At 47.0% G+C, this 12,515-nt stretch overlaps 1 protein-coding gene across 3 annotated transcripts in view; it reads right to left on the bottom strand.

Annotated features, from left to right (window-relative positions):
- The window catches only part of Efcab6 (EF-hand calcium binding domain 6), a 187,472-nt gene that overhangs the window by 88,352 nt on the left and 86,605 nt on the right, over positions 1-12,515 (bottom strand). For all 3 annotated transcript variants that reach the window (XM_050130560.1, XM_050130566.1, XM_050130573.1), the window contains 2 exons: positions 11,884-12,008; positions 3,901-4,049 (listed from right to left, as the gene is read on the bottom strand). In XM_050130560.1, the coding sequence (XP_049986517.1) occupies positions 3,901-4,049; positions 11,884-12,008 (274 nt within the window). The remainder of the gene's footprint in view (positions 1-3,900; positions 4,050-11,883; positions 12,009-12,515) is intronic.

Genomic DNA, 12,515 nt, shown 5'->3' with positions numbered 1-12,515 from the left:
GACTCCCATTAACTCGACTAAGGAAAAGAGAAGATAAAAAACAAAACAAAATAAAACAAAAGCCTGGGAAAGCTAGGCATAGTGGTACATGGCTACACTTCAGGGTCCAGGAGGCTGAGGCAGGAGGACCACGGGTCTGAGGCCAGCGGGGGCAACTCTGTGAAATCCTGCCTAAAAAGCACCTTTTCGAAAACTTGGCCAGTAGAGGCCACCTGGCAAACACAGTCAGAAAAGCACCACAGTGTTTCAACACTAGAGGAGACTGGCGATTCATGATTCTTGAGAGGTGGACACACACACCTTCAGGTCTGTGCACAGGGACGTGGGTGTCACACTGGGTGGCTGTCCCATATCTGAAATGCTGTTCGATTTGAGATTGTTTAGAGTTTGGGAATACTGGGGAGGGACCTCAAGTCTAAACACAAACTGTCCATGTGTTTCATACACACTTACAGACTTGAAGCTACAGGACACAGACAGACCTAAGGCTACACGGCATGGTTCTGTTAGCCTGCATTATGACTGGGACCCTCGGACATCACGTCAAAGCTCAGAAAGTTTCAAATTCAGAATCACTTCAAAATGTGGATTTTCTTTCTAAAATTTATTATTGTATATGTGGGGTAGGGGTGTGCCTCAGGGCATGTATGGAGGTCAAAGGGCAATCTTGCAGAGCTAGTTCTCTCTGCCCACCTGTAGGTGGGCTCTAGGGAATGAATGCAGGTCAATCAGGCTTGAGCATCAAGTACCTTTACCCACTGAGCTGTCTCCATAGTCCAGAATTTGGATTTTCAGACTGGAGATGCTCTACCCATACATAAATCATGATGATGCAGGCACTGGGGCATTCACTTTGCTCTTGTTTCTGGGAATTCTGGGTGAATACCAAAAAAGGCCTCAGAGAACTCCGGGTCCCTGAAGAAGAGGCCCTACCAAGAGAACATGGCGGCCATCTGCATCTCTAACATACTCATTCTATGTGCCTATGGTACTCATCACTTGGCAGGTCACCCCAGCTGGGATCTATTCATTGTCTATTTCATCATTTTTAGCACCTACCACCGTGTCTGGCAGAGGAAGGCACTTGGTAAATGTTAGCAGAATGACATTTCATGCATTCATTGAAATGATAATTTCCAAGAATATGAAGCCAATAGGAAAGGTGTCTAAGACAGTCATTTCTATTTTTAAAATCAAAGCAATACTGTGGGTGTACCTGACTACAAATGCAAAAGTTTCTTATGTGTGTGAGGGAGAGCGTGGGGTGAGGGGGAGGGGCATCTTCTAGCTGTTTCCATTATTCCTATTAAATTACTATTATGGATTTTGAGACTGAGAAGGGGCTCTATATGGCCTCCAGATATCCTAGAAATAAGTCCTAAAGTTGGTTGCCAACAGAGCTGTTTTCTGAGTCATTGAGCCACTCCCTGGGATCAATGTGCTACTTGCTTTGGAAATCCTCAGTGGGGGTTCCCCTCTGCCATGCACAGTGCCACCAGAGTGCCCCTGAATGAACCCAGCCCCTCAAGTCAGTGTGCCTATACTTCCTCAGGACACTTTCCATCAGCTTCTGCCTCACTGCCCTGAAGGAAGGCACTCTGTGTGACATGGCCGAGAAAACAAGACTATTTCTGAGCAGTATTTTTGTCTCTGCATGCCACACTCCCCTGAATGGCCAATCCTGGTGTCAGGCAAGGAGTAGAAGAGACTGAGCATTTTATCATATCAGAAAGCAAAAAGGCTCTCAGAGACCAAAACAGCCCCAGTAACAAGATGCGGGCACCAGTGTGAAAAAGTCCCACCAGCCAAGAGGAACAATGGAGTCTCAGCAAGTAGGACTGTAACAAGCTGGGCCTGATGGTGCAGCTTCCAGGTTTCAAGTTCAAGGCCAGTGTAAGCTACAGGGTGAGACCCTGTCTGAGAACATTAACAAGGGGAAGAAGGAAAGAGAGGAAGACGGAGTGGGAGGGATAACTATAATGAAATAGAACGTATGAAATACATTTAAATTTGAGAATTTGTAATAATTAAGAAGAGGTTATTAGGAACTGGGTGATGGTGGTGCACACCTTTAATCCCAGAACTCGGGAGGCAGAAGCAGGTCTATCTCTGTGAGTTCAAGGCCAGCCTGGTCTTACAGAGTGAGTTCCAGGATAGGCTCCAAAGCTAGAGAATAAAACCCTGTCTTGAAATAACAAAACAAAAAGAAACCAAACAGGAAGGAAGGAAGGAAGGAAGGAAGAAGGAAGGAAGGAAGGAAGGAAGGAAGGAAGGAAGGAAGGAAGGAAGGAAGGAAAAGATTCCCATTGTTCTCTGTGGACAAGTCTGGTGAACCAACTCCTTATTTGAAAAGCAGCCACAGAAAGGCAAGCAACAGCGTTTCTTTGCAGATTGTACTTGGTTTTGTTACTGTTGTCTTGTTTGGATTTGTGTGGGGTGTGAGCAGGCTGTGCACCCATGTGGAGGTCACAGGACTTCTGTGCCACTTCTCACCTTCCACCTTGTTGGAGACAGCCTCCTGCTCACATCTGCATACAGTCTGGGAGTTTCACAGGACCCGTGTCCTCCCATCCCACCATATCAGTGCTGGGTCACAGATGCATGCTCCCAAGTCCAGCTGTATGTGGGTTCTGGGGATCTGAACTCAGGTCCTCACACTTGTGCTGCAAGTGCTTTACACACTGAGCTGTCTCCCTAGTCCCCGACTTTCTTATCTAACTGTGGAGATGGCACACCCTCATCACAGAAGCATCGCAACATGGCAGAAGAACAAACAGAATATTACCATGGTACCATCTCTAGGGAACTATGGGATCTACGTGTGATTGACAGTGACAGCTAACATGGACAGGGAAACAGGCAGCCCACACATCTCACCAGTCTGTGGAGTAGTATTCCCTGAAGCAGATAAAAAGCCACAGCCATGGTCCTCAGAGGTGCCAGTTTAGGGCAGCTGGGGGGCTGCAGGACGGAAGGGGACCTTAGGAAATGGTGCTGTGGGTTATAACAACCAAATCCAGGCTGGAGGAAAACTCCAAGGAACATTTAATCTAGCCTTGTATAAAAGGAACAGGTGGAAGGCAGCCTGCAGATGAACAGGCAATCAAGGTGTGCTTGCTGGTATTATGTAAAGTTAACACAAGCTAGAGTCATTTTGGATGAATGAACTTTAATTGAGAAAATACCCCCACCAGACTGCCCTGTGGGCAAGCTTGCGGGGCATTTTCTTGATTGACGTAGGAGGACCCAGATCACTGTGGGTAGCATCACCCCTAGGCTGGTGGTTCTGGGAGCAATAAGAAAGCAGACTGAGACCACCTTGAGGACCATGGCCGCTGCCTTAGTTTCTGCCTTGACTTCCTGCAGTGATGGAGTGTGACCTTAAGATGAAATAAACGCTTTCCTCCCCCTAGTTGCTTTTGGCCACACTGTTTTATCACAGCGACAGAGATCTAAGATGTGAGGCGAGCCGCAAGTGGCGATGTGCGGGAAGATTTACATTCTGACTCTTCGAAACTGCAGCGGCTGTACTCGAACCCTGGACAGACAGTACTTAGTAAGTGACAATTCTGTCCTGTCTGGAGACTGTCTGTCTTCGAGATAAAGGATGTGCATCTTTTGGAGGCACCTGGAAATGAGAGGCCCGATGTTTCTCAGACGCCGGAGTTGAGGCAAATGAGCAGAGGCACAAAGGTAGTGACCAGCAGGCACCTGGGGGCCCTCAAAGCTGGGGATTGAGCTTGGGAGTGGATTTGTAGGGCTTTCTCTTTGCCTTTGATTATGTGGGGAAATCTCGGTGGCACCAAGTTTAAAGCACTAAATAAAAAATAAACGAGGTTCTTCTGTGTTGTCTTGGCTGATGTCTGGGGGGAACCTGTCAAGAAACAATCGGATTCTTACCTTTTCATTAACTGGATAAAAATCTTTCTCGGTAACCGGTATACGAAGGTGTCAAGGACAACCTTCAGGTAATTCAGCGAGACGTAGCCACCTTTGGAAGGGTCTCCTGCGCTCAGGGCTTTCTCGATCTTTTCATAAGACTTTGAAAGCTGCAAGGAATTAAAATTCGGGTGCGGCACTCAGTCAAGTCAACATCCTGGAGCCATGCAACCATGGCACTTTTGTTTTTCTTTTTAAACCGAAACCTCCCCACATTCCCATCTCCGAAAGCTGATCAAAAAGGTTACTGTGGCGTGTACTGAACCCCAAATGTTTAATGGATGAGCCCACGACAAACAACACCCTGCTTGCAGCTGACAAGCTTCTCAGGGAGGGACGGCAAGGACGATGGCGGCTTTACCTCCGACTGCAGCACTAAAAATACTGTGCGGCTCTGCCAGTGTGGTGCATCTTAATACACTTGCAGTGTTCCCTACCGAGAGCCCACGCCATGCACTCCTGATAAGTCAAGCCAGCAGATTTGCAAGCTGGGAGCATTTCATTAAAAAGAGAAGTTGCTTTTGTGGCGTGGAAATTGATTAATATAAGGATTATATAAACATAATAGACACTGGACACCTCATAAATCATGGTTTTAAAAGGGGGATGATTATAAAGGAGCAAACCAGCTTTCTCCTGAGACTCTGAGGATGCAAGAGGTTGGTTCAAAGCTGGTCCTCGTGACTCATAAAAACCCTGTGGGCACCGGTTATCATTTATGGAACACTGCTATTTATTATTAGCTGATCACTATATTTATTTTCAACCATCTCAGTTTGTCTGAATTCAGTTTTTCCTGCTAAATTGAAAATAGAATAACCATCAATTTGGCGTAAGAGGCAGCTTTCTCTACAGGTGTCTGGAAATGGACACACGTGTACAGGAGGCTCCATCTACCCAGGGAAGAAGAAGTAGGTTTGGAAAATGCTCCTGAGCAGACACAGCTGTGGTCAGGATCATGAAAATCCTTGGAGGGATTAAGGGGATGCACAAGACCCACATAAAGAGCTCTGCAGACTCTGTGGCATGTGCTTGTAATTCCTGCACTCCTACAGAGGTGGGAAGACTGGTCAGAGAGCCTGGAATATACAGAGTCAATATGGTGGAGGGGAGAACCAGCTCCCAAAGGTTGCCCTCTAACTTCACACACACACACACACACACACACACACACACACACACACACACACACGCACACACACTCACACATGCACACACACACATGCACACACACACATATACACACACGTGCACATGTGCATGCATACACACACACAGAGATAAATTTTAGAATTCCAAATCTCTTAGAAAGGGCCTAAAGTAGTCAGGTGGTGGAAGCACACACCTTTAATCCCAGCACTCAGGAGGCAGAGGCAGGCAGATCTCTTTGAGTTTGAGGCCAGCCTGGTCTACAGAGTGGGTTCCAGGCAGGCTCCAAAGCTATATAGAAAAACTATATCAAAAACAAAACAAAATCAAAAAAGAAAGAAAGGAAGGAAGGAAGGAAGGAAGGAAGGAAGGAAGGAAGGAAGGAAGAAAGGGAGGGGTGGGGCTAAGCTTCCAAGAAAAAATTAATAAAAAACTTCAGTAACCTCACCTACTTCTTCCATGAGAGCAAGCTTCATATGAGTCCTGGCGGGGGAGACTCACCCAGAGAAGCTAGAGTGCCATGTGGTGTGCAGTCTCCATTTATTTACTGGGCTAATAAAACCTATTCTTTTCTTCCTGAAACTGGGTCTCACTCACTATATAGCCATGACTGATCCAGAACTCACTACATAGACCAGATCTGCCTATCTCTACCTCTGGAGATTGAGGATTAAAGCCTCAAGCTACCACCCAGCTAACAGAATCCATCTTAACATATCAGAGGCCTGTAGGCTTCTAGAAGGCTTTCCAGAACATGCTCTGCCGTGACTAGGAGCTTCTCGAAAATGAGTGAGTGACGTAGAAACAAAAAACACCAGCACCACCACCACCACCACAACAACCCTCACTGTTTACTCAAAATGTTAAGGTTTTGTGTAAGAAAAATACAAGCAATTCAGCACACCACACAAAGGAACTAGAGGCATGGGACATCTCACACTCCCAGCTCTATGCTCTGGAGGCTCCCAATGCAGTCCTAACTACAGAAATGATTTTACAAACGGCAAACATGCTACACTCTCAGGCTGGACAGAGGCTTTCATCACTTAGCAATGGCATGTTTGAAACATTTTCCTAAGAATTAGCGTACACCAGTGTTGGTCTTTGGGGTAACAAACGGCTTGCTTGCCATGACATTACTGATGGGCCAGCAAGAGTTACAGCCAGCTTCCATCTTGACTCAAGTGGCTCTATGAAAACCTTCCTATGCCCATCTCAATGAGACTCCACCCTCTCTCCCCAGCACCCCGCCCTTTTCTGTCTCTGCACTCAAGGCTGTGTTTTTCAGCAGTGTGTGTTCTCTCTCATCCTTCTCCTCCACCAGGGCTAGAGGACTTCAAAACAGAAGCACTTAGGCTAGCTTTGCTCACTAATAGTGACCCAGAGGGCAACACAGATTTGGTATGTGCCTCTTGACATATCTAAAAGTAGATATACAGGAAACATATATTCTAGGCAAAAGTCTCAAAATATAAAATGATGTTCTATGCCTTAGCAAAAAGACTAACGACCTTCAAATTCCCAGGGGAGACTGAATCAGACAGGCCAATATGAGCAAGTCTAACCGTGTCAGGTAGGGTGGTTTGTGGAACAGAACTCCATATGCTCATGGTGAGTGTGCAAGCGATCGTGGAAAACAGGGTGATGCTTCAGTTAAAACAGAACCATGTTCTAGAGCATCAACTGACAGTAACTCCATCCCTCGATGGCATTTCCAGGACACATAGCACCATGTGCCACAAGCTATGCAAGTACACATTTATAGTGGGACCTAGTGACACAACCCCAGTGCAACCACAGGAGAACATGTGTTCTACAGTGCTCAGAGGACAGACACTGTGTGAGGTGACGACGACACAGACACTGCAGGAGAGCTGACAAACACTGTCCAAGGGGAGGTGACACACACACTACACAAAGAGCGGTGATAACAGACCCTGAGTAGGGGAAGGCAACACCGTTGCAAGGGGAGGTGACACAGACAATGTGCAGGGGAGGTGACAGACACTGCAGGGGGAGGTGACGCAGACATTGCAGGGATGGTGATGACATACTATGCCGGGGAAGGTGACACACACTGTAGGGGGAGGTAACACAGAGGCTTTGTAGGAGACCCACATGATGAGACACTGTAGGGGAGGTGACAATGGCACCATGCGGGGGTGGGGGTGGGGGAAGAGGGTGATGACAGTGTGCGGGGAGGCGGCAGACACTGTGCAGAGGGAGGTGATGACAGAAGACTCTACATCTGGAAGGTGCTAATGCAGCTGCAGCTTAACTTGGGTGGATCATAGCCTACGTACAAACAGGGTAAAAACAGAGGGCTTTGCAACTGTGCCAACACACTTCTTCCAGAATAGTCAGAGCTACACAGAGAATCCCTGTCTCAGAAAAACAAGAACAAAACAACAAATGAAGTGGCAATCAGACAAGCACTAAGGGGCTTGAAAGGATCTCAAAGCAGAGAAATGTCAATACAAAGGGGTTAGTGCAACCTGGAGCAGGAAACATCGGGCCATCAGGGCAAAGACGACCCAATACAAGGACACCTGGGAATCGTACTGAAGGAGTGGGGCTGGGGAAGAGGGCAGGACTGGGAGGAGAAGAGGGAGGGACAAGGCATGTGTGGTTTTGTGTTATGACCCAAGATATCTGCAGACTCAGTAAAACCCTGAAGCTAGACAGCAAAAAAAAAAAAAAAAAAAAAAAAAAAAAAAAAAAAATACACCCATGTTCCAAGAAGTGACATCAAAATGTGCCAAGTTAGGACAAGGCTCAGCTTTACTTTTCACATTTCAAGGGTCAACACTTAAGAACAGATTTGGGAACACCCAAATCAGCTGCAAGAGAGCCATTGGGATGACTGCAGATTCCTCACAGCACAGCAGGGCCCAGAAAACGTGGGAAGAACACTCACTCTGTTATGATGAAATCAAAGCACAGTATTGTCACGCTCAGCCAGACCTGACACATGGTCTCCTTGGTGTGGACACAGAGGAGCAGAGCATCCATGGACACACAGTATCATCACACGCAGCCAGACCAGGCACATGGTTTCCTCGGTGTGGACACAGAGGAGCAGAGCGTCCATGAGCCTTTCTTGAGGAAATTACCAGACAGCGAAATCCAGCCAAGCAAAAACTAAATCAGAATACAAAGCAGAAATGCCAAAAGCACTGAACTCCCCTGGTGGCCACCAAACATATCTGGGTATGAAACAAAGGCCAGACGTCTGGGGGATTACCATAACTGTACATAATATAAATATTACCAACTCTAAGAACACAATATAGACAGCAAAATCTGTGGTGTGGGGGCTGGGCAGGAGAAACACAGCAAGTGTCAGTCACTTGTCACTTGTCATCAAGTCCCACGGCAGCGAGCCAGCCCCTTCAAAAGCATCACCACCTCTTCAGCTCTGCCTGCTTTTCTCCATCCCCCTCATTGTGCTAATGTCCCTTCAGGGACTTAATATGTTGTGTGGGAAACAGACATGCAAAGTTCCGGGGTGTCTTCCTGTCACTTGTGATTGACAATACTGAAGGGGTAGTGACAGCTGGGACCCAGAGCCACACTGCCTGGACTGCCAGGCAAGTTGTGTACCCTCCTCCTGCTGTGGCCCTCTCACCTGGAGATCCACACACAGCCAGCGCCTGTCATGTAGAGATTCAGTTGGTAATTCCAGGCACCAGGGATTTAACCTGGTGTGGGACACCCCATGAACAGGGCTAATCATGATGTCATATGACATTGAGGCTTGCTTTACTCCTGGTAAAAATCAAAGACATTTAAATTAAAAGTGTATGTTTTTAAAGACTGTTTTGTTTTTCTTTTGAGACAAGGCCTTGCTGTGTGGTCCAGGTTGGCCTGGAACTCACATCCCCCTGCCTCGGCATCCCCAGCGTGGCACCACAATGGCCATCAAAGGTCATCTTAGAAAACCCTTTCTATCACTGCTTGTGAACACAGTCGTCTTTCTACCCACAAACAAGGAAGAACACGAACGGGGGTCACCAAATGCAGCTTGGGCTGCTCTGGGTGGGACTCTGGGTGACTTCCTGGTTCCTGCATGTGTTTCCAGAACAGTTCACACACTCTCTAGTGAGGGTTCTATATTTTGGGATTATTTGCCAAGAAGGGAAAGCAAGCTGTGCCAGTTTAGCAGTAGATACGAATGTGTCCTTTCTCAGTTCTTTTCACCAATGCTTTGTCAGTGTTTCTTCACTAGTTTTCCTACCGAAAAGTCCACGTTAATAACTTGCACAATTCTGTGTATATTAGAAACAGTTATCGAGGCTGGAGGGATGGCGCAGAGGCTAGGAACACTTGTACTCTGGCAGAGGATCTGAGTTCAGTTCCCACACTGGGCAGCTCACAACCACCTGTAACTTCAGCTCCAGGGAATCCAGTGCCCACTTCTGGCCTTCTTAGGTACCCACACACAGGTGCACAGACATGCACAGACACACGTGCTAACACATACATATAAACAAAAATTTAAAAAACATTCTTAAGACACAGTTACTATCCATCTGTCATTTACGTCCTCACATGTGCCAAGCTGATCTCATGTTCGTATGAAGTTTTACTGCACAAAAGACTTTTTGAAATTTCCATGCTGTCAAACTCGGTCCTTTTCCTCACAGCTTTTAGGCTTTACTCCATACTCAAAAGATACCTTGATTTCAAACTTGCAATTGTTCCACTGGCTGGGGCTGCAGCTGCAGTTTGGTGGTAGAGGGCTTGCTCAGCATGGTCTGATGCCCAGTACCACAAAAAAAAAAAAAAAAAAAAAACAACACTTTTTGTCCACATTGTTCATTCCAGATTATAATAGTTGCTCTGTGTAGAAATCGGTTTTGGTGAGGGGTAAAAGTTTGCCTCCAAAAATGTCTGGCTGACAGATGAGCTCAATGATAATTTCACCACTACCAGCTCACCATCTGCCCATGCCGTGCTTCCCTGAAATGCCTTGTGCTGTATGAGTGATGTCTAGCTTTAACTGTCAACCTGACCCAACCTACAGTCACTCGGTGAGGAACTGTCTCTATCAGGTCGGCCTGTCTGTGGGAGATTGTCTTAAGTTAATACAGGATGACTCAGCCCAGTGTAGGCAGCACCATCCCCTAGGCAGGGCGTCCTGAACTGAGTATGAGTGAAGAGAAGGCTGAGTACAAGTGAGCATCATGACTGCATTTCTCTCTGCTCGTAACTGCGGACATGATGTGACTACCCGCATGAAGTTCCTGCCTTGACTTCCCCACAATGACGGACTGCAACTATGAGGTGAAATAAACCTCTTCCTCCCAAGATGCTTCCTATCAGGGCATTTCTCACAGTACCAGGAATGACACCAGAACAACAGGCTGAACTCACGGACACAGCTTGACTCATTGGCAATGGTCTTCCTAACCCATGATCACTGCCCATGGCCACACCAGCTCTCTACTGTGCCAACTGCTACACCTTCACAAGGTATTTAAATGCAGTAGGAGAAATCCCTCAATTTTAATTTTTCAAGAGACATATATACAATCTAAATATAGAGATAAGAGATAATGACCAACCCCCAATCCAAGGTTAGAAGAAGAGGTCTCTCTGTGTATTCACAAATGACCAACCCCCACTCAGCCACACGTCCAAGTTGTACCATTTCTTTATATGGTTTTGTATTTTATTTTAAGTTAGCCTGTGAGTAGCACAGAGGACACACTTCAAATTAACTTTCGGGCTCCAGAGATGACTCAGTGGTTAAAAGTGATTATAAATGTAAGAGGACCTGAGTTCAAATCCCCCACTCCCTTGAGCATGGCCATGTGTGCCTGCAACCACTGTGTCTGCAGCTGGTGACAGGCAGATCCTGAGATTCTCACCCATCAGCCAACCTAGCCAAGATGGAGCGCTTCAGGTCCAGAGACAAACCCTATCACAAAAATAAACAGGAAGCAACAGAGTAAGACAGCCATCACTCACAGCTTCCGCAAGCACTCACAGGCTTGTGCACAAGTACACACATGTACATACAGCAAACACACAACATTAGATATATACACCATACACGCACCACCTTCCACATTCACACCCCACACCTACACACCCTCATATTCATACCCCAAACCTATATACTCCACTTCACACCCCACATCTATATATACCCCATATTTACACCCCACCCCCTACATTCATACCTCACACCTCTGTTCATACCCCACACCCACACACCCCAAATCATACTCTCCCACACACACCCAAATTCACACCACCTACACATGCCCACATTCATATCCCACACCTATACACCCCCACATTCACACCCCACACCTATACACGCCCACATTCACACCACACACCTACACATCCCCACATTCACACCCCACCTATACACGCCCACATTCACACCTCACACCTACACCCCCCACATTCACACACCACACCTACATACCCCCACATTCACACCTCAACCTATACACACTTTCACACCCCACACCTACACATGGCCACCCTCACACCCCACATGTACACACGCCCACATTCACACCACACACCTACACACGACCACTTTCACACCCCACACCTACACACGGCCACTTTCACACCCCACACCTACACACAACCACTTTCACACCCCACACGTACATACAAAATTAGCTTTGCCCCTGTCAGCACCATCCGTGCATCCTGAGGAGAAGCCCTGGCAGTCTGAGGGGTGTTGGGGGAGCCACATTTCAGAATGACACCCAGAGGAGATGGCTCCTGTGGCTATCAGCTTGCCTGTGGTGACACGTTGGCTCTCACCTCTTGACAAAAGGTCTTTTCCAGGTCGTCTAAGGAGTAGTTCTTCCAGACATCTTCAGATGACGTGGAGTTGAGCGGCCGCTCCCTCCGGGCAGTCTTGGCTTGCTGATTCTCCCTGGGGAGCTCTGGTAAGACAAGACCGCTTTGGTTTACTCACGTTGCAGAGGCCGACTCTGTGTTGTTTGCTTCTGATCATTGCCTGCTTGATAAAAATTAAGATGAATGAACCGAGAAAAGGATGGATTATTGGATTCGTTATACTGAAATATACTGATAAATGGGGAAAAAAGAAAGTTAGCCTTCTATGTTACTGTACGCCAAGACAGACCCTGAAATGAGGGCTAAATGAGATGAAATTAGAACTGGCTGTGCAGGGGAAGGAAACTAGGCCCATTCTGGTCAGACGGCATGAGCTTCATCGGAGACATGCCAGAGAAACACCAAACTAGAAACCTTTCCGTGACAGGTAGGCTCAGCGCAAACAACAGTAAAAGGGAAAGGAGGGAAAACTACTGTTCACATACAGGAGAAGGAAGTTGGTGTGTGGCCACATCTGTGATCCCAGTACTCTGGGGGCTGCGGCAGGAGGGTTCACACAGCAGGTTCTACACAGCAGGATCCTATTATATATA

The sequence above is a fragment of the Alexandromys fortis genome, unplaced genomic scaffold (genome assembly GCF_014885135.2).
Source record: "Alexandromys fortis isolate MF-2015 unplaced genomic scaffold, M_Fortis_MF-2015_v1.1 scaffold_28, whole genome shotgun sequence".
Taxonomy (NCBI): Eukaryota; Metazoa; Chordata; class Mammalia; order Rodentia; family Cricetidae; genus Alexandromys; species Alexandromys fortis.
This window is presented reverse-complemented; position numbering and strand designations above follow the sequence as displayed.